Source organism: Ascaphus truei, chromosome 5 (genome assembly GCF_040206685.1).
Source record: "Ascaphus truei isolate aAscTru1 chromosome 5, aAscTru1.hap1, whole genome shotgun sequence".
In the NCBI taxonomy this organism is placed as follows: domain Eukaryota; kingdom Metazoa; phylum Chordata; class Amphibia; order Anura; family Ascaphidae; genus Ascaphus; species Ascaphus truei.
The window spans coordinates 31,223,280-31,246,849 of record NC_134487.1 but is presented as its reverse complement, the minus strand read 5'-3'; the positions used below and the strand labels follow the sequence as shown (position 1 = coordinate 31,246,849).

The following is a 23,570-nucleotide window of genomic DNA, read 5'->3' as shown; positions in this document are numbered from 1 at the left end:
TATGAGGATGATGATGAGGGGTGCTGGGGGAGATTTATGAGGATGATGATGATGATGATGATGATGATGAGAGGTGCTGCAGGAGAGATGATGATGATGATTTTACCCGTGCGGACCAATTATTTTTTCCTTGGAGCAGTTCGGCCCTTCTCGCTTTACGAGTTGTGCAGGCCTGCTTTAGTTCAAAATGCTATCCAAACTCTACTCCAAATCCTTAAGTCGAATTCCTATACCACAAATCAAGGTCAAGACCAAGGTCCTTACTATTAAAGTAAAAAGACCATCTCTGGCACTATTCATAATCCATAAGTGGAACATATACTGTTGCTAAGAAAATAATTGCAAAATATGTACAAATAAAATACATTTTATAAAAGAATTTTAATAAATGAATTACAGATTAACCTATAACACAACAATACTTACATAATAATAAACCTATCCTATTAGGTGTTTCTTAATTAAACCTATAGAAATGGCTAATATTACTTATATTTTAATAAGAAATTCTAATACATTGACCCATAAAATGTTTTTAGTTACTGTAAATTTCCCTATAAAAAAAATAAATTGTGCCATTAGAAAAGAAAAAGTTCAGCAATGCCTACCTCAGTTATATGTGGGTTGGGATTGAAGCCGCACAAGCTGCATACAGTAGTTTGACATTGAGTGCAGGTATTATAATTGGCCTTTTCTTTCGTGTTCAGTAGCAGTTCGGTGGTATTACAAAGAGGACACACAGTCTTTGTGGCTATTTTGGATATTTGCTGTGACTGATCGGATTGTTTTTTAGGTTCAGATCTCTGTTCAGACAACTTTTCTGGCTGCTGTGGTGTTGCTTTTATAGATTGTGCTAAATTAGGAACGGAATTTCCTGACATTTGGAATGGTTGCTTGTCATCCATTGGTTTTGTAGGCTCTGGTTTCTGTTGTGTTTGTTTTGTGTTCAATGAAATTGTGGGGGGAACTTGCTGTTTTGATGTTATAGGTCTTTGTTGTTTTACAGGGCCTAGTTGTTGTAATGGTTGCTTCATAGATGCCGCTTGCTGCAATGGCTTTTTAGCAGGCATGGATTGCTGTGATGGTGGTTTTGTAGATCCAGCTTGTTGTACAGTTTGTTTGGCAGTACCTTGGGGTTTAGTGGATAGTTTATCAGGCTCTTTTACAAGTTTCTTAACCGGTTCAGATGGCTGTGGTGCTGCTTTGGAACCCCCTGGTGGATACATTGATTGTTTAGGGGGCCCCGATTGTTGCAAGTGTTTTTCCAAAATTGGTGGCGGAAATTGTGTAGTAGGCCTATCTTGCTTCAATGGTTCCTTTTTAGGTCCTGGTACTTGGGCTGAGGTAGAATGACTTGGCTCTTGCGCTAATGGCTTAGTAGGCTCTGTTGCATTAGGCAATGGTTTTGTGTGTGAAAGCTGTTTTGTGGCATCTGACGACTGTGTTAAAGTCCTTGCGGAACTCTGTGGAAGAGAAACTGGCCTGGTCTCAGATTGCTGCGGTGCAGGTTTACTAGGCTGCTGTTGAATAGATGTTGGTTTTGTAGTATCTGTTGGCTGGTACTTAACCTGTCCTTGTTGATGTTGTATCTGCTTGGGCGACTGTTGTTGTTGCTGTAAGGGCTTTACATTTCCTTTAAGAGCTTCAATCTTTTCATGCTCTTTGTCAGCATCTTTTAGTTTCCGGGCAAGTTCTTCTTGATTTGCTTCAGAATCAGATTTTGCATCAAATGGATTAAATTTGTTTACTACAGAAGAGACTACATTTAATGGATTATTGTCTGTGAGAAAACTGGTCATCATCCTTGGCTTCTGCTCTTCTTTCATTTCAGATTTGGGTCTAGGTTCCCTCAAGCTCATGGATGAAGGACTTCTGCCCGGCGTCCTCATTTCTGTTTTAAAAGCATCAACTGTTTTACTTTTACTTATACCAGTTGGTCCTGGATCTGGAGGTTTACATGGATGTCTTGGAGACCGATTTGTATCAGTGTCTGGATTCCTGCAAAAATGATAGAATAAATTGTCATATAACCACAAACACTAGAGTATTTCAGAGGTTTTGTTTTTATTATTTAAATGCCTAAATCGGTGCAAATACATGATTCAGACAAAAAGTAATTCATAAAGAAATTCCCACAGCTTATTAAAAGCACCAATGGAAAGCATTTTTGTTATATAACCGCTTGAAATAACACTGCAGAAAAAATATTCCGGTTGATTTAATTTTCATGTTTGATACATCAAGTCAAAAATGAAGATTAATTAGCAGCATATTGTTGCAGTTTTGGTCACATACTGTAAACGCTATGTGTAGATGACATTTAGGAAAGAAAGTTAAAAAATATACTATTCTTTGCTTGTAGTCTTCTGCATAGGCGTAATGTCCCATTGAATTAGAATGCAGACAGTCATGCAAATTGATGAAGCAGCATATCAACTAGATACATATAACAATGCACATGCGTAAGACTTTGTTCTATCCCGTGATCAGATGTAGCATGACCATGGATATAAAGGGCTGTGGTCTCACAGCAGACCATATAAGCTCCAACTTTAATAAGAGGAAAACTAAGGCTTATATATTTTACAACCCTTTTTCATTGATGTAGCAAAGCCCCGAAAACACGTATTTTAATTTGATTTATGATGGAATCAGGAAATAATAAAAAGCCACTAAACATACAACCTAATGTACTAATGTCAGTAAGACAATACCTGTTCCGTCTGTTTAGCTAAATCTCTATGTACATCAACTGTACGTCTGTACACCCACATGTTCTTAAACATCAGATCAAAGGTTTACTATATAACTGATCCAATTATTTTTATGATGCCAGAAACTAAAAAAAATATGTATAATTAAGTAATAATCCCCGAAGAACAAGGCATTATGGCCAATAATGCCCTTGCTGGAAGAGTTGAAGGCCTGAGGCGAAGCCGAGGGTCTTTAACCCAGCCAGGGCATTATTAGCCAGTAATGTGCTGTTCTGAGGGGATTATTACTATTATAGGCTAAATGTAGGCTTATATTTTTTTTTTTTTTTACATTTTTCATAAAAAAAGATAAACACTTGTAGTCATATTGATTTTTATCAGCGTAATCATCTACATTCTTTTGCTTTTACTGCACGTGTTTATTAAAATTAAATTGTACATACACACAGCACCCCTCTATATGCACACACTCTGCAGACCCCTCTATATAGACACATTCTGAAAACCCCCTCTATATAGACACACTCTGCAGCCCTCCTCCACCCTCTACACCCACTGCAGCCCACTCTACTCCCACAAAACACACTGCAGACACACATACACACCAACGAAACAGATTTCTGCCCCCTCTACATCCACAAAACACACCAGCAGCCCCCTCTACTCCTACTGCAGCCCCTCCGTAAACACACACACACACCAACAAACACTCTGCTGTCCCCCTATACCCACAAAACACACACTGCTGACCCCCCTCTACACCCACTTCAGAGACACACACAAAACAGACTGCTGCCCCCTCTACACACACACACCAAAAAGACACACAACAAAACACTCTGCTGCCCCCTCTAGACCCACAAAACACACAGCAGACAGACATACACCTTTCTCCTTACTCTCTTGTGCAGAGCTCTCTGCTGGCAGTGTGGGGGAGGAGTCAGTGCCTTGCTGGTGCCTCTGGTTCAATCACCTCCCCTGTCTGAGAGCTGATCTCACTGTGTGTATGAGAACTAAAAGCTAATTGACTGAAAAACTTGGCAGGGTGCCAAAAATACCGGGTCATTACTGAATGGATAATGCCTGGAATGTTAACCAATCAGAGACCAGGGATTTCAATAATGCCCGGAATTTAACAGCTTCAGCCTAATTTAGTGTAACAAAGCTTAGATATCTTTTAGGAATGTGGATCATTGCTCCTTCCAGGGTGATCAACACAACATTGTTTGGAAACAGGTAAATAAAAAAAATGCACAAAGTACTGAACTGTAGAAATGTACTTTATATTTACAAAATCATTCCTTCCTGACCTGCAAATTATGACATAGCCATTGTAGGTAGATATGTCAGCTGTGTCAGATATAGGTATACTCACCAATGATCATAATGCATTATTAGATATACACTACACACACTTACTACCAAATGTAAACCTCATAGTGTGTACTTAATAAGAGGCACAGAATTAACAAATATGCTCATGCATATACATTGTACCACCAATACCAATTTTATACTTATGTGTATGTATGCTAACATACAGTAATTAAGTATAATCTTAACCTATTATTTAGTTATAGAATTGTATGCCATTTTGCATGACAGTACTTAGTGCTTGGAGCTTGTCCAGACAAATTAACTCCTCTTCTAATTTACTGGGGGCATTTTATTCACCTAAAATATTTCCGTGAAGCCAGTGTTTTAATGTGCATATCAATCTGTACTGTTTAATCACTCTTCTTCCACCTATAAAATCACTTGAGGCTTATGTGTCAAGCAGAACATGGCGCACAGCATACAAGAGAAAAACTTATCGGTTTGCATTAAAAAAAAAAAAGGACTGTATACACATTAGGCATGAGTTTCTCAATAAAAGAACATTAGTAAAATTGCATGGTTAACCAATGATGTATTATTCCCGTAGTAATTATGGGTCCTATAACAAGTACAGATGCAGCAAGACTTCCCGTCTTCGGTGCCGCTGCCATGCGCAATCACGCAACATCGAAGGGTTAACGCTGCAAGGGGTCCCAACCAGAAGTATGGACCCCCTGCAGCGCGATCAAGGCAGACATTGTCCCTGACTCTGTGGACTTTGGCTTGCTCGTCCGTGGCATTGAGGACAGAACGTCTTACTACACCTGTAAGTACATCCAGAGTGAAGTATTGCAAATTGATGTCAAGATAATGACACAAAGGTCAGCCTGATGCACACATCCAAAGACGCAAACGTGAAAAAATAAAGAATAACCTGTTCCAACATCAAAAATGACAAAGTGCTAGTGCCATATTTTTCAAAGAGCAGAATAAAAGTCTAATGAATGAGAAAGTAGCACCTCCTATAAATAAACTTACACCATGTGTGTCTAGTTTATGTGATGTAGAGGGAGAATAAGAAGATGTTAATGATGCCTTTAAACTTGGTGTAGCACAATGATTAGTTCCATAATTGATTTTGGTAGGTGAATTAATTAACATTCTAGACTTCAGAATTGCATGTGATTTTGACCCTATCATGTGCTTAATACGATTTAATGGTAAGTGTGGCCTTCCACATCATTAAACTGTTGTTCTGAAATTGCAACTTGCAGCTTCTCCTGTTTATTTGCTTTTCATTTTTCCGAGAGCAATCTCTCCATGCCACAATGCTGTGTGACCATATGGTTTAAGTGCAGTGAATCTTCATAACTTAAAGTACTGTGCATACTGAAATTTACATCAAGGCTGGCAAACTGGCAGCCTGTTTATCATATCCAGCCCACAAGTGCCTTTGAATGTGGCCACAAATGCTGTAATATTGAATTTGGGCCACAGACATAGTAAAGCTTGAATGGTCTATAAGGCATCTTAAAGCTTAGCGTCATTTTGTAAGTATGGCAATCAGTGTATTGACATTTACCAGGGATTCACACGGATTTTGTAAGGGCTCTACTATCACCATTGTTTCTCCAGAAACTCATTAATGAAACTCTGTTACTACTGTGATTATTATTACCAGTACAGCTGTTGTGGAATAATGTTTGTCATCATATTTTATTAATTAAACATTACTCTTTGTTTTCACCCCAGCCTGTAATGCCTTGCTGTCTCTTGTCACGTCTTCTCCACCTTACTCTCTCCTTCATTGTCTTGCTTCGCTTTGCCTTACTGCGTCTGCTCTTCTCTGTGCACACTACACTCCCTCCTCTCCTACTCATCTTATGTCTCCTCCTTTCCTTGCGGTCTGTTTCCTCCAACTGACCTTGCTTTCTTAAATCCCCTCTTTGCACTCCCCCCTGCCCCATGTGCACACGGCTCTCCATACCCTTCTATTCATCCCTCGGTCTCCTCCACTCATTGCAGTCTCTCATAATCTCATTCTCTCCTTGCTGTCTCTCTCTTCTATCCCCTACTTGCTGTCTCTCCTCCCCTCCCTCCTCCATCATGCCCTGCACCTCTTTGCACTCTCCTCACTCCCTGCCTTAATGTGTCTGCTTCTCTCGGTGACACAACACTCCCTCCTCTTCTACTCATCTCATCTGTATCCGCCTCTCCTTGCTGCATCTCTGTTTCCTCCTCCTACTCACCTTGCTCTCTCTCCTCCCTTCTCTTTGCACTCCCTCCTGCCCCATGTACATACTGCTTCCATTCCATTCACAGTGAAGTGGAGGGGTGTGCAGCCTCATTGGCTGCCCCTTGGTGAATGGAAGGCTGCTCAGCCCATCACAGATGGGGAAGGATGTGCAGCCTCACTGGCTGTCCCTGGTTGAGTGACAGACCATTCAGACTATCACAGAGTGATGTGCAGACATCCTTAGAGTGTTATATAAGTATAGATATATAACCCCCCTCCCCCTTTGGGATTACTATTTTTACTAAAAAGGTAATGGGCCCTAGAGGGATAATTGTAAGGATCAGTTAAACACTGACCTGGTCAGTCTAAAAGTCAGTTAGTGGGAGCTAGGTTTTTTGTTTTGGTTGTATTTGTTCAGTTAAAGGGCCAACACCCTATTTCTTTTCAACTAAGGGCAGAACCCTGTACAGAGAATAAATCTGAAGAAACGCTATACTTCCAGCCTTTTTTTGCACCTGAGAGGAGGTTCCGAGCTCAAACAAGGATGGTGCCTTTTCACATTACATATAGTGCAATGTTCATGCTTTGTTGGCCCTTTTTGACACATTGTTTTTGTAAATGCTACAGTATATCATGATTAACCACTATGCATGCCAAAATTAAGGCCCAAGACTCTCACCAATAATGGGTTCTGCTATTAAGTATTCTTGAATACCCATGAGCCTTGCTCTCTTTTTATGGATGCAGTAATAACTCAAATATTGACCTAACACTGCATTAAACTAATGTTTCAAATGTGCTAAGTATAGTTATCCAACGGAAAAAAACTAATAGATTAAATTCATGTTGAAACAGTCTACATATTGCCTACATTTTTAAAAAGCTTTCATTTACTCTGCATCAATATCAAAACAAGCAATAACAGCATCTTTATTAACTAAAGCATGTGCCCAGCATTCGCATTCTGGCCAGTCACTTTCTACCACATTATTACAAATAAATACACTCATTAGTACAAACTTTACCAACTCCATCAAGATACTGAAAACCTTCCTTTTATAAATCAGACGAGTCCGTTACATCAGACAATCTCAAGATGCAAACACAGTTCACTCTTTCAACAATAAAACTTGATAGGGCCCATGTATCAAAGCGAAATTGCGGCAATTCTGGAACAAAATAAAAAAAAATCTGCGTCATACAGTATGCAAAGAAAAATAATCCAATTAAAAATCAGTAGGATTTTTTCTTATATATATCTACTGCAGTTTGCTTTGCCCTCAAATTCCACCACTTTTGCCTTATATGTCCCTATGTTTTCATTATTATTTTTACAAAATAATAAGAAATGTTTGCTGTTAAGCCTTGTACAAAAAAATGCTTTTACAGAAACATTTAGACTGCATCAATCAGCTGATATAAGCACCCAGGGTTGCCACCACTCCGGGTTGCCATTTGACCCGGAGACTATGGGTTTCGCTAACCAATCTCCGGGTTTACATTTGAAATACCCAGGTGAGGTGCGCAAACTGGGGGATGGCAGCGGGAGAAGACGGTGTAGGACTACCAGAGCAGCATTCAGAGGGGTTGGACAGCGGGAGCAAAGCAGGGTGGCAGAGGAGGAAGGCCGGGAAGGAACGCACCCCAGATGTCTTTAAGAATTCTCAAGCGGCCTGTTCCCCTGCATGCTCCGGTCAAAATGGCTCAGCGACATCAAATGGCGTCACGTCATGACAGAGAAGGTAAGACAGATAAATACGTAAATTAAAAAGTTTTTTTTTTTTTTTAAAAGGGCTCTGGATTATTATTCAGCAGAAGGTGGCAGCCCTGTATGGCCCTGGTGCAAATTTTGGATGTAGAATAAACCAAAGTTGTAAAGTACTGTAAGTGCGTTTTGATGCATTGCACCATTTTTAAAAAAAAGCACAGTTGTGTCCAATGTAAGAAACCGTTTCTTATGTGCGGTGCCGATAATTAGAAGCCAGAAAGTTGTGCCACTATAAAACGTGTAGGATTTTTCCACTTAGATGGCAGGGAGAAAAGTGACAGACACAGGCAGAGAATTATGTCAACGATATTATAACCTGTACATCATGTAACTCATCCCCAACGCCTCCTTTTCTACACCCCATAAATCCCAAACTGATGCGTGTGGGACAAAGAGGAGCAAAGTGCTTGCAACATTAAAGCAGCAGGTCGCACTGATCTGCATATTTTGCATTTTTAGTATCTTCTTGCCTTTTCCAATGTAGTCTTTTTTTTAATTATTTTTATATCTGATTCTGCATTACTGTGATATAAGCTTTCCCCAGAGCAGTGTAAAAGTTACCATGTTAACCTCCTTCTTTTTTTTTTTTAAATGTATTTTTTGACCATAAAGGCACATGAAGGCCTTTAGTAAATGTCTGTACACATGGGCCTTTATAATAAAAACCAAAGTATGCCAGGCTTTCAGGTAATAAAAAAATGAATTGCTTCATTATTGTTTATTTTATTAATTTCCCTAGCTTGACTTAGCCCATTAGCCTAAAGGGAACAACCAGGTACAATATCAGGCACCAGCACAGGCAAATCACCCGTATGAGTTGCATGACTAACTATACCACCAAAGAGGCCAGATTAACTGACTTAAATGTTAGTCTTTTCTAGGGAACTTGTAAAGCAACCCATTCATTCATTGGGCTTCTCATAGATGGTTTATTTATGATATTAAAATACAATTGTACAATTCTAAGTTTGAGAGCTGAATGATCTTGAAAGTTAAGTACCAAAAAAAAAACTAATAGAACATTTTGATTTTCCCTTTTAAAATCAAGGGCAGATGCAAGCGTATCAGCATATTTGTGTTAGAAAGTTATCATTTTAAAACACCTATTTGGTTACTATGCAGAAAACGTCTCTTTATTAATCTACTGTATTTGGGACATACATGGAGATTTCCAGGAATGGAATTTCAAATGAAACTAAGTCCATTGAAATGCATAGTTTCCTATGAAAAATGACAACCTTAATAATGCTCTTTTGGAATACATTAAGCTAACTTAACCGTGTTTCTATAAAAATAGTGACTGTATGCTATGCTACACAATGCTATAACAACCTATAAATAAATATAAGGGGACATATTTAGGTCATTCATTTGATTTGAATGGGGTGTAAAATGCCATAAAGATTAACACCAGAATATAAACTCAGGCTACTAATGTTTATGTATGTATTAATCTATTTATCCAGGGCCGATGACCGATTTCCCGGGTCCCAGGACTTATGTCCGCCCCCCATCCCCCCATTTCACACCTCACGAGTCCTCTCTATTTCCTCCCTCTTCCCATGTCTCTCGCCCCTGTCTCACTCCCTCTTCCTCACTCCCCCCTCCTGTCTCGCATGTATTTGTCTCACTCTTAATCCCTCTTTTCCTCCAACACAAAATATATACCAACCCCCCCATTCCATATTAAAGAGACCCAAACGCCCCCCTAATACATATTAAAAGACTCCTACCCCAATACATATAAAAAAGTAGACTTACCTTGGGGATGGTCAGGCCGTGCCCGTTGGCTGCGGGTGTCGGGTGGCCGGCGCTGCAAGTTGGGGCCGACCTCTGGTCAGGCCAGGCCTGCTGCCAGTCGGGCCCCGGCTCTCCATCAGCTGCAGGCCTCCTCACTCAGTCCTACGCTGAGCTTCCAATGTCAGCGCGCACCAGAAGCTGAGGCACAGCTTACTTCCAGCGTGCTGACGTCAGAGGGGCCTGTCGCGTGCCGCCAGAGGTTGGAAGCTGGGCGTGGGACACAGTGAGGAAGAGGCCTGCATCTTATAGAGAGCCGTCACCGGGCCTGGGACACTTATCCCTCCCCCCTCTGTTGGTGGCCCTGTATGTGTGTGTGTGTGTGTATATATATATATATATATATATATATGTATGTGTATGTATATACAGCCTAGTGCATAGGACATACAATAAAGCCCCATGTGGTATTAGGAATATGTACAATAAGTAGCCCGTCTTTGTAGCTTTATATTATTGGCCTTTGTTATACTAGTAGATTAGTTTTGCTAATGCCTTTTTTTAGTTATTGATTATAAATCAGGTTGTTCTTATGAAGTGGGGCCATATATTTATGTTAAATAATAAGGTGCTTTAAACCCTTTATCTTTGTTTTTTTTTTATGGTTCTCAAGAAGGGAATGGATTGGTACAGTAAGCATGAAGTACCAACACATGCTGCATTTGGGCAGGAAGATCCAATACTCCCTTCACTATGAGCATGAAGATCCAATACTCCCTTTAATATGAGCATGAAGATCCAATAAACCCTTCAATATGATCATGGAGATCCAATACCACCTCCTGTTTTGGCCACAGGGTTCCGTGCTCCCTCCTGTGAATCATTGTGTGATGCGGTCACTTTATAAAAAAAAAATAACTCTTGTTGATATGGGAAAGCCAAAAGTAATTCTTCTGCACCTTAACACATGAACCCCTTTTAGGTGTTAGAATAACGTGACGCAAGATATGCACAGATGCCTCCTCTTCAAACGTGGGTTAAAAATCTCAGCGCATATTGTATAGATTTAAATTTCAGAACAAACTAATTTGTAGAACTGCGTAGTAAAAACAACCCGACGGTGCAGTCATTTATAATTAAAAAGGTCCTTAAGTAAGCCGGTATTGTTTTTAACCACTATGTACCATGATGCACTACAATTTCCTATTATTTTACAATTGTATGTTTAATTGTGTCCAGTGAATATTGGTTGCATCTGCATATTTTTGGGAAGTTTAAAATCATGTATGTATCATGAAATACTAAAGTGAATGTAATAATTAGTTAAATACATATATGCCAATATTAAAATATGATGTCTTCTTTGGTCTGGTCTGTTAAAACAAAATGTGGCATAATAAAACTTTTTTTTTAAGGCAAAAGTATCATCAATACAGTAACGATCATATAAGACAAGCGGCATTCATGCCATAGGCAAGTTTTTGTGCATGCGCAACAAATGACATTTGTTACAGTTACATATGTTTAACTAACTTATTTTCTTGCTTTATTTGTTATTGAATGTTGGCAGGAGAAATAACAATGTATGTGTGGAAATATTCTTATTTTTACTGTGTCCACTAGTTATGCAAGCTATACAATTTTTACAAACATTATAATAGAATTACAATACAAGGAAAATAATAATAATACAGATGGGATGTCTGCATCAAGATATAAATATAAGATTGGGAGAAAGGAATCCGTGCCCAGGAAAGCTTACAATCTAATTGGCATATGGAGATACTAACAGTAACAAGAGTAAATTTGAGTGCATTAGTCAGAGTGCTTATAAATACATAGTGGTGCTAAGAGCATACTGTGGTTCGTGAGTACTGATCAACCAGCACCAGAGATAAGGTGCAGCATGTGAGAATGGTTGTAGGTGCGAGAGCTGTAGTGAGGAGAATCGAGCTGAGCCTATGCTAGGGAGAAGATGGGCCTGAGCAGAGCATAAAGAGCGATTAGGGATAAAGCAAGAGATTAAAGCTGAGATACAGTATAAGGAGGGGCAACGTCATATAGATCCTTGAAGGAAAAAAATTGTATAGTTAATGCAGAATTAAATAGGGAAACAGTAGAGAGTTTTCAGGAGGTGAGCGACAAACTGCTTGAGAGAAGTGGTTACCTCACAGCAGCATTTTGAATAGATTTAAATGTAGAAAGCTGCAAGGCAGGGAGACCAGTGAAGAGAAAGTTGTAGTAGTCCTAACAGGAGAGCATGAAGGCATGTGCTAGTAACATGTCACTACTAGAAAAACAGAGAAAAGGTCAGTCTTTGCCACATTGAGTTTGAGGTGTCTAGCTGCCATCCAGGATGAGATTGTGGTGTGACAATTGGGGGCTTGGGATTGTACTGTAGATGTGAGATTTGATGTACAGACGAGACCAGGAGTATTCTAAAGCTTGCCTTAAACTAGCCCGGTTACATTCTGGGTATGTGCTGGGTGGAACCTGGCTAGTTTAAGGCAAATTTAAGGCATTTCTGCATCGACTAATGACCCATCGGATTAACACAGCAGGGGTCCCTGGCAGTCCCATTCAGTTTGAATGGGACTGCCAGGGACCCCCGCTGTTAATGGATACAGTTGTGCGTCATCTGCATATAGGTGATACTTGATGCCACATTAATAAGGTGACCAAAGAAGAGTGTATAGAGCAAAAAGAGAAGAGGTCGCAAAACAGAGCATTGAAGTACACAGTTAGACAGCATCATTGAAGGAAGAAGATGAGTTGGCAATAGATGCAGTAAATGAACGATGAGAGAGCAAGGAAGGTACCCAAGAGAGTACTTTGTCCCAAACACCAAGAGTGGTGAGTGCAAAGGAGAAGTGGGTGGTGATCAGTATGTCTGCATAATGAAAATGTTGTAATGTCCTTGGGATTTAGCAATGTGGAGGTCATTTGTTACTTTGGTTGGGTGCTGTTTATGTAGAGTGAGGATTGTGAAAACCTGATTGGAGAGGATCTAGAACAGTGATTCTCAACCGGGGTTCCGCAGAACCCTGGGGCTCCGTGGAGCAGTCCCAGGGGTTCCACCGAGCCACTCCAGCAGTTTCCTGGCTCTCCCCCTCTCCCGGCTCTCCCTCGCCCCGACTCTCGCTCTCCACCGACTCCCCCCCCAGAGCCCGCTCACAGCCGCGCTCTAGCAGTGTGGCACTTCCGGTGCCTGCAGCTAGCGAGCGCATGCATGCAGTCTTCGTCAACCGCCGCCTCTAGCCCCAGCCCGCATGCCTCCGCCGCCTGAGGTATGGGGGGGAGATGGGAAATGCAGGGGCGATATGGGAGATGAGGGGGGAGGGTCTTTTAAAAATGTATTGAGGTGGTGGTAGTCTTTTTAAAATGTATTGGGGTTGCGGGGGGTCTTTTTAATATGTATTGGCGGTGGCGGGTATTTTTATTATGTATTGCGGGGTGGGGTTACATGTATTTAGGGGGGTATTTTTTGGGGGGGATTGAGTGAGTGGGGTAATTGTAGGAAGGTAGGGGTTAGTGAGAGGAGAGAGGGAGGAAGTGAGTGAGGAAAAGAAGGAGCAAGAGTGAGACGGAGGGGAGAGAAATACATGGGTAGAGGGTGGGAAATTGAGGGGGCTCGTGAGGTGTGAAATTAACCTAAGGCCACGGTTATAGTGCCGGCTACGCTGACGTCACACTGCGGTTGCTGGAAAAATCAAATTGAAGTGACTTCCAGAGATCGCGACCAAGCCATTACGCCGTCGCGTCGCTCCTACTATATGCGCACGCGATGGCATCAATACAATTGTTTTATCGCGACGTCACCAGCACTATAAGCGTGGCCTAATATGTGTCAGCCAGATAGGGGTTCCCCAAGATTTTTCTAAATACTTCAAAGATTCCTCCAAACAAAAAAGGTTGGGAATCACTGGTCTAGGAGCAAGTAGGAACTTAGTAAACATTGCAGGAAGATCCAAGTCATTCAAGAAGATTAATGGCAAAGGGCAGGAGCGAGACAGGGCAGTATTTAGATGGGTTAGTTGAGAACTTTTATTATTAGCAAATGTATACACAAAATGGTATCTTGTCTAAAGAAAAAAATACAAAAAAAACAGATGTATTTTTCAAAAAGACACTTAAGACAAGAAAGAAAAACAAGCAATCAATGTCTATTTTACAATTTTGAAATTGCTCTGTTATAGATAGAAGGTAGTTTGGAAACCCTGCTGGGAACTGTGTTCATTGTACGAGAGAGTATTGTTACTGCAGTTGCAAAGAGCCACAGTAGGACACACAGCAGAACTTTAAGAGGGTTGTGCGCAAGATGAGACCCACGTGTGTTTGTCAAAATGTGTAAAAACAGTTTTTTTTATTTTTTAAAGGTGTTAGTAATTGCAAATTGGATTTGAACAAGCGAAGCGACAGCATAGAAGAGGAATGCTTTATATTTCTGCATTGTGGCTATGCTGTCACACAGATTCTGTATACAGTATCTATTGATTGGTTTCTGTGCCATTGCAGCCATAGTTGTGGTAAGAAATTGATATATTGTTTAGACTTATGGTTAAAAAAGAAGAAAACTACAGACCACAACCCTATGTTTGTATAAACTTCATGTGCATTTAAACAACAGACACAATGTACTGCAGTTGTTCATTATAGGATAACAAAAAACAAGTGAATTATGAGGGGTCACTTAACTGTTACTATAATAATTACCAAGGGGTTTGTGGTTTTATTTGTAGCTATAATAAATGTGAAATCACAGTTATATGGTTTCTAACTACAGTAGTTCTGCCACATTTTTGTAGCCAGTGTTTGTCTGAATGGTGCAGTTCCTCCTACTTTTTAAAAAATATATATTTTGTCACTATATTGTACAATAGGGCACCTCCTTCAACCACTACATTTTTTTTCTCCACTCACACAGCTCATTTTCAAACGGTGCATTTTTTTTTAAAGCAGAAAATTGAAATTAATATGATTCCTAAGTCTCCTCCTCCATTTTGTGACATTACTAGACTTCTCAGATATTGTAGTCTGCATAGAAAATAACTATTGTTTCCTGCTAAGGTGAAGCAAATTAGAATAAGCAGCATTAGTCTTAACCATGTTCCCTGCCATAGGCCTGACATATCACAATTATGTCCGTTTACATTTTAAGTATCAGTTTTTACTACAGTTTTTGATTAAATGGATTATAGCACAACTCATAGGGTGAACAGAAACTACAAACACCACATGTTAAAAGATTGAAATCTAACCACAAATGTAAAATATATAGTAATAGCCTGTACCAGGTCATTTTGCATATCCTGCTCATCTAACATTACCTCCTATAGTTGTTACAAAGAAAAAAATTATGGGGCTCATTTAAGGGATTTAAATGATTGATTTGTCATGAAGTTATGCCCAAACTCTCTGGGTGCTGTTTTTTTTTATACCTTGAATAACTATTTATTATTGGTCTTTGGAACTGATAAACATCAAAATAATATGCTGCTTCCATTCTAATTTATCTCAATGCACCTCGCTCTTTATTTTAAGCCCTTGCGCCAGGTTTCCCCAAATGCTTTCTGCTCCGAAACAAAACAGGACATCTACAAATTGAAAGATAGCTATATAACATCTTTCGAATATGCTCAAATAATACAGCACACGTTAATCACAAAACTATCATTCTACAATTGGAAATAGATTGGGGTACCTTTACTTTCATAAGACTACCATACTCCAAATGTTTGGGAATCAAACTTAAATGTATTAATAGATAACATCACAATATTTGCCTTGGCGACCCATACATATGCAACCATATATTTTAAATACTGTAATAACCTGCTATTGCATGAACAGCAGAGCTAATAAATACTTCATTAAGGCCCATTTTCACTAAAAGATGCTGCATTTTAGCACGCCCTAACTCACACATAAATGAATGGGAGTTAAGACATGCTAAAGCTCGACACCGTTTAGTGAATATGGGCATAAAAGTTAATTGCCTAAATCACAGCAAATGCACCCCACAGGATTAAACATGGCAGTATCTAAACTAATCGTAAACATTAATATAATATCCCCAATTTGGCAATATTGCACCATTCAACCTAATCAGAATTAGATCACATTTTTCATAAGATATTAAAATCAAAGAAACAGTATCTCAGTGACAGGAATTACTATGCTGGTTTACTGGGTATTTCAGTATGTCAGGCCTTATGAAAGAGACCAAAACTAGTATTGACAAAACAGTTACAATTTTTATAAAATGTAGGTAAATTAAAATAATCATGACCAAAATCAGAATATCTGTGTTACTATGCGAAGCCATTTTTGTTCCACATATAGAAGTCTATTTTATTCCAAGTCAGAATACCATATTCGTGCCAAATTTAAAGCAGCAGTTCAAGCTGCCATTTAAAAAAAGAAAAAAATAATAATTTTCCCCCTACAATATGTGCATCAATGCAATCCACACAATGGCAAATAATTAGCTAAATTGCCGATTAATCCGTTTTCCTGTGATCGATCGGCGAAGATTCGGCTCGGGGGTTAACTAAATGTTTGTCAGTGCAACAGAAGAGGACCAAAGATGCAAAGTTCTGTGGGGCAGATCATGTGACCAGGCAGTCACTAGATACAATTGGTGCCCTGCTAGAGAGAGGACAGGGCTCAAAAAGAGGTGTGCCAGAGCCTGTTTCAGAAGAGGAAGGGAATGTGACTTTGTAAATCGTTGCTATAGAAACAAAAAAATGCGTGTTACATTATAATACATTAAAAATGTCTTTCACAGTTGCTTTTTTTTTTTAATGCCACAAGTATTTTTTCATAGTACAGAACTGATTTATTAAAAAAAACACATTTTGGATATTGGTTGAACTGCAGCTTTAAGGCAGGAGACAAACCTCCACATTATTCAGTAATCCATTTCATATTGAAAGGTCTTAGTTTTCTTTCCAGTTTTTTTTTCCAAGTAACATTATTAGACTCACACGGTCTTGGTTTGTGCCTATAAATGGACATTTAAAATCTAAGAATAAATAAGTGACAATGTCAAGGCCTATAGGGTAATGCAGTGGTTTCTGATGCCATGGTACATCTGCTGGGTGTATACAACCTGCAAGGCTTTAAAAAGGACAGGTTTTAGGCATACCCCTTCCCTTTTACAAGCGCAAGTGCCAAGCATTATTCTTTAGATAATGTACAGTCAGTCAATTAAGAGGAATGAAGTACTTAACCTATATCTGACCCTTTAGGGTCACGGTTTTTGCTGCCTGTTTGCAGAAATGTGAAAGGAGATAAATAGAAGGCAATATGACACTGGACCAAAACATAAGGATTGCAATCAATACCACTGGACTATTTTAATCAGTGATAGTATCTGAATGTTCAGGTTGTATATTTCTTATACCAATAAACAGCCTATCAGAAAGATTGTGCTAAATCTTCTAGTGAATGAGTGAGCCATAGAGTCAAACCCATGACTGGTACAATGTAGTTAGATTAAGGTAAAGCTACACCCCTTTCTTTCCTCACAAAATAAACTCAGGGAGCAATGTTTATTAAATGGTGTCAAGTTTTAGTAGAATTACTTTGGAACAGCCTAATCTGATACATTCATTTTAGCCCCCTATCCATTTCCACAACTTTTAGAAGGCGGTGTCATGAAAAGGACTGGTCTGTGCTATTCTATAACAATAACAGTTAAGGCACAAAACCTCAATGATATTACAAATGAAACATGGTTGCCACCTGACTACTGAGAAGATAACAATATGCAAAATACACAAAGTTGTAAGGCTACATTCTAGAAAGGGTGTAAATACGCTTTGGAGACTTGAGGTTGATGACAACCATGCAGGGCATTTTAGGGGCTATGTTTTATTAACCACAAAATGTGTGTACTGCTCTTAAACTGATGTTAAATGTATCATGTGGACACATCTACTTGGATTATCTGTACATTTACAATTACTGTACATAAAGGGGCTTAACACACACTGTGCTACCTTTTGTGAATTAAGCTAATTGTGCTAGTATTAGCTACTGTATGTTTGTATCTAATACTGTATCTGTGTTACTGGCATGTTTTAGTTAGTTGTGGGAGCATTACCTTCATACACATACAATAATGGTATGTTTTAACGCCCTCTTTTGTTTGTTTCAATTTTCTACACCTTCAACATTTTATTTGTCCTCTCTAAGCCGGTCAAATAATAATACACAAAAAAACAATGTCATGTTTCTAAAATGTTATATAGAAGCTATGTAAAGAATATTATATAATTGCTAGGCTAAATAACAGAACTACTACTATTACAAAACTACTAGTTTAGAAAAATCTACTTAATTTATAAAACCCCATGTATACCAGAAAACATAATGAAAAAGAATACAGTAAGTGCAGCATTGTCCTATTCATATCATTTTGCATCCACTGACATCAGACCTCAGGATGATTGCATAATTACAGTTATGTCATACAAATGTGGTGCCATAGTAGTAATTTCTTACATTAAAACTTAGCCTTCCCAATTTCCTGAAGGACACCATCCCTTCAACTGCTATTCATGCTATTATAAATATGAAATGTGTAAAAAAAACTTTCCATGATCAAGTTATTTAAGAGATATAAATGATCAACACATATGAATACAGCATATGTAAATGATCACACTAGAGTCAATAGTACTGTATATGGTACACAAATATAATGAAATATTTCAATTTGTACTAAGGGCTATAGTAAAAGTAGGTGTCGCAGAATATATATATATATATATATATATATATATATATATATATATATATAAATAAAACAAAAAATATAACTAGGAAAAGAGCATGCAAATGTATTGTAATGAGATTATACATTAGAACAATTGCATGTTATACAGTATGTAACAGCGCCATTCATGCACACATTTAAGACTGAACGTAATGTAGTAGCTTTTAATGTAAAGGATTACAAAGTGTAAAATGTATAACCCTAGACACATACCCATAATTCACGTTATTTTTTGCACATGCACACATTTGAAATAGAAGTGTATTTACTATGCTGTGATACACAGTTGCAAGCAGCTCTCAATCTGTGAATATAATTAAAAGCATGATCTATTTATTATTTGTAGGCTGGGCTCAATAGTAATAGCTTGCTTGATAATAATAACCCCAAGCATTCCCTGTACATGCTCTGCGTCCTAGTTTGTAATTATCGTAGCTTTTTTATTGCTCCAGTGTGGTACATTGCAATGGCATATAAAGGAAATGGTCATAACGTCAGCAGTATCTACTGTTCTCAACTTCAGCACCATGGACAGAGCAGACACCATAGGGAGCTGAAAGCTAAACCTCATCATATTCGGATGCACTGTAAATCATAGATCGTACAAAGATAACCTGATCACATCATTGGCCACACACACACACACACACACACACACACACACACACACACACACACACACACACACACACACACACACACACACACACACACACACACACACACACCATTAATTATCATTTACCTGAAATATGTAATTATTTAAAACTAGACCAAACATTAAAAAAAATCAACAAAAATGGGTCATTTTTTTAAGGTAGCAGCAAATTTTTTGCACCATGGAAATAATTTCAATTCAACAATTTCATTTTCTACACTTTGTTCATTGTGTTGAGAACCAATGAGGGGAGAGGATATTGGGATAATAATAACAATAATCCAATACTGTATAAGAGAACATATCAAAATGGGACAGAATGCTACTTCCTACCAAATACAGACAGAATATATTTAAAGAAACAGGCTTCACAAATACTAATCTGTCTGCATGCTATAAACCTTATTACATTTACTCTCCAAAACCAGATTTTAAAAACCGTTTATTATATATATATATATATATATATATATATATATATATATATATATATATATACATATACATATATATATACACACATACACACACACACACACACACACAGTGACTGGCAATCCACCCACCTAAACACATTCATAGTGAGTGCCAATCAGACTACCTGTCACCAACACAAACGGATAATACAACACACATTGCAGCATGTCACGTCCTTCACCAGGGAAGGAGAAGAGAGAGAGAGAGAGAGAGAGAGAGAGAGAGAGAGAGAGAGAGAGAGAGAAAACAGGATCCATCTGAGGCACAACAAATAGATGTGACAAGTCTCCTCTGGAGATCAGACATATTGTCACGGACCAATACCTCCCTGCCAGCCCCATGCCCGCTCGCTGCCAGCCCCATGCCCGCGCCCTGCCAGCCCACTGCCCGCTCCCTGCCAGCCCCCTGCACAGATCCACCCATGCACGCCGCGAGATAAATGCCATGATAAATGCCATGCCTTAGCATCGGGCGCTCCGTCCGGTCCCCTCCGGGCAGCTCCTGCGCTCTGGACATCACCGCAGAGATCTGCCTCCTCTCCTCCTCGCTCAGGCGGCTCAGATTCGCCTCCACCCCGGCAGGGGCCCGGGCGGACCCCCCTCCCCCAGCCCCGGGAGATGCGCCCAGCCCTTCTCCTCCTTCTTCCATACTCCCTTCGTTCCCCATGACCGCCAGTAACTGTAAAACCCCCGCCCTGCCGTTATCTCACACCTCGGCTCTCACTGGGCCCCTCTATAACGTATAGATGTAATTATTATTTCCCTCCCGCCCCCCGCCTTGTTAATCCCAGGCTCCCTGCTCCATGGTGATGGGCTGCAGCGTTACTGATCCTGGCTGTCCGGCTGGGAATCCTAGCGATCCTCTGTCTCCTCCTATCCAGGGGCAGCGCGCATGCGCAGGCGCTCCCGGAGCAGCCCAGGTGTGACAAGAATGTTGGCAGACCTGACCAATCAATCCCCGAAGCACAGCATCAGTGGTACACACACATACTGTATATACTGTACGGTATAAAGAACTATATCATCATCTACTAACAAGGGCTGGGAAAATGTACCTCACAGGGGGCTACAGTCAGAGGAGTTCACCCCACTCATACTTAAACTGTAATCTGCACCTGTACAATAATGTAAATATACAGTGATCACCCCCCCCCCCCCAAAAAAAAACCCTGCACTAAAAGCACAGCCCTTGGGCTACGCTGATTTAAACACCATTGGTCTCCTTATGAGGAATATTGCATTCATTTATTTTAGAGAATATCCTATATCATCCCACCAGGAACATGTAGGACAGATATACTACATAAAATAGTGTAGCCCCCCTTTCCCCGTGTCTAAGGGAAACTACCTGTGCTGCCGTTACTTGCGTGGCTTACAGGAGGCCCAAGCCTCTGCCGCTGGGAGCCTGGGGTGGACTCGCTTCTCTGATTGCAGCGCCTCCATTGCAGCGCCATCAATTATGCTGGATAAGTTATTCAGACATGTGTAACCAGTCGCTACATAAAGTCAGTCACAAACGGAATGTAGCAATACTGTTTTCATGTGCTGATAAGTAGCAGTTACCTCTTGTAGTAATATGGTAACTATTACTCCGCCGGTGTTGTCACACTTGTATCTACCTGTTTCCACCTCCGGTCCACATAAATAGGGACCTAACAGCTTCGACGGGAAATCGCGGGGATGTAAGAACACTTTGAAATACTGGTGTTAAAGAAGCCTCATGCTAATTCTCACTGCCAGTGGATACCTCATCAGCCCACATCTTAGTTTAAACTTGCTCAGCTATCATAATAGTAAATAGAGCCTGAATGTGAAATGCAACCTTTGTTGCAGTTGCGCTAGTCAAACAGTTACCATGATGTCACTACTACCCGACGCACGTTTCGTTCTAACACAAACTTCTTTGGGGGTCGGGGGCGTGCCTCAGTTACTGATTGTGGTTTTATACCCGCGGGTTGTCATGGTAACCCGATTCTATTGCATGCTTTTAATTCAACACTATAAATAGTGAAGACAATGCTTAGCAATGTATTTACTTTCAGGTATATACTGAGTTTGCTCCTAAATTAAAAAGGAATACATCCTTGATGAATTAAAAATGTATTAAATAATAAAGCTTGCAATATTCTTGCGACAGCTCTGGAAGCATATGATTTATAATGTCTTGTGTATCACTTTAATAAGTAAACATTATCTATAATAATATATATATATATATATATAGGTAATAGGGTATTAGTTCAAAATACACCCATATTAAATGCAAACCATTATGCAGGATCTTCAAAATGAGGCATTTAACTGAAATAACACAGTTAATTATGTTACTAATGTATTGTATTGTATGTCTTTATTTATATAGCACCAAAAGTATACTCAGCGCTTCACAAAGAATACAGTACAGGGAATTATAATAATACAATAAGTACAGCAAAATCAGACAATAGGAAAGGAAATCCCTGCCCCGAAGTGCTTACAATCTAAGAGGTTTGATGGGGAACTTACAGAGACAGCAGGTGAGGGAATAAGTGCTGTAGATGGCAGAGCTTGGTCACAATGGGTGGTAGGAGTGACTGAGTGTGGGTGAATAGCCATGAGTGCAGGCTATTGGGATACTTTGTGGGGTTAGTTTTAAGGTTAGTCAGTATTAAAATGAGAGGGTTAACACAATTTACAGGGGAAGAGATGGCAGGAAGGCATGGGTGAAATCAGGTGTGTATGTCTGGGTTCAGGATTAGGGGAGATCCCCAGCATGTATATTCTTTCTTTAGATGTAGAGTCTTCAAAAGTAATCTGAAATTATCTCAAAGTTTTGGACAAAAGAATCTTCCAACATGTACAGACATGGTAAGTACAGTATATTCAATAATAATTGAAATACAAGGACAATGATTCATCATGGTGATGGATACTTATGGAGTCTTGTGGGTTCTTAACTTATAAAAATGCTGTATAAACCAACCCTTCATTCAGGCCCTGTGGTGCCAGGGTTCCCAGTAAATATATCCATTTAGCTTCAGGTTTAAGTAAAGCTTCATCTAAATCCCTTTTCTTATTCGCACGGATATGTGATTAATTCCCTGAAAGGTCAAACATGATATATTACCTCTATGAACTGCATTGATGTATCTAGCAATGGGGGTGTCATGATGGTTTTATTTTGTTCTAGGATTCTCTTTCTGAACTGTCTAGATGTCTTTCCGACATATTTCACGCCACATCGGCATGTCGTCAAATAGATAATTCCCACTGATTTACAGTTGATGAATTTTTTTTTATTTGATTGGATTTATAATTATCCTAGATTTGGAAGTTTTTGGAGGAACTTATAAGTGGGCATGCCCTGCAGGTTCTGCAGTGAAACGTCCCAACAATCTTGGATTTGAGCCATGTTTCCCTTTGTTGTCCCTTAAAGTGGCTGTGCACCAATTTATCAGCCAAATTTTGAGGGCGTCTGTATTTTATTGATGGGGTTGCCTGAAGTGCTTTCCTTAGGTCCTGGTCCTCTAAGAGGATATGCCAGTGTGTTGTAAGAACCTTTTTTATTTCACGCCACTGTTTATTGTAAGTACCGATTATCCTAATTGGATTTTTTTTTGTTTTTCTGGCCAGTGTTTCCATAAAGCAGAGTGCTGCGTTCTGTTGTTTAGGCCTTTTTATATGCCCTATCTCTCCGGCTACACCCTCTGTTTTTTCCCAGTAAGTATATCCATTTAGCTTCAGATTTAAGTAAAGCTTTATCTAAATCCCCCTTTCTTATTCCCAGGGATATGTGATTAATTTCCTGAACTGCATTGATGTGTGTAGCAATGGGGGTGTCATGATGGTTTTTTTATGGTGCTGACATGTTCTAGGAAATTGAATTAAATAAAGATGTGCAGT

General features: G+C 39.4%; 1 protein-coding gene across 11 annotated transcripts in view; it reads right to left on the bottom strand.

Annotated features, from left to right (window-relative positions):
* Positions 1-20,545, bottom strand: part of PCLO (piccolo presynaptic cytomatrix protein) — a 442,770-nt gene extending 422,225 nt beyond the window's left edge. For 10 of the 11 annotated variants that reach the window (XM_075599559.1, XM_075599565.1, XM_075599568.1 and 7 more), the window contains exons 1-2: positions 20,150-20,545; positions 609-1,998 (exon numbers count right to left, since the gene is read on the bottom strand). In XM_075599559.1, coding sequence (XP_075455674.1) covers positions 609-1,998; positions 20,150-20,355 — 1,596 coding nt within the window. In that variant the 5' untranslated portion in view covers positions 20,356-20,545. The remainder of the gene's footprint in view (positions 1-608; positions 1,999-20,149) is intronic. The other variant, XM_075599570.1, reaches the window with a different exon arrangement.
* Positions 20,546-23,570: the final 3,025 nt, after the last annotated feature.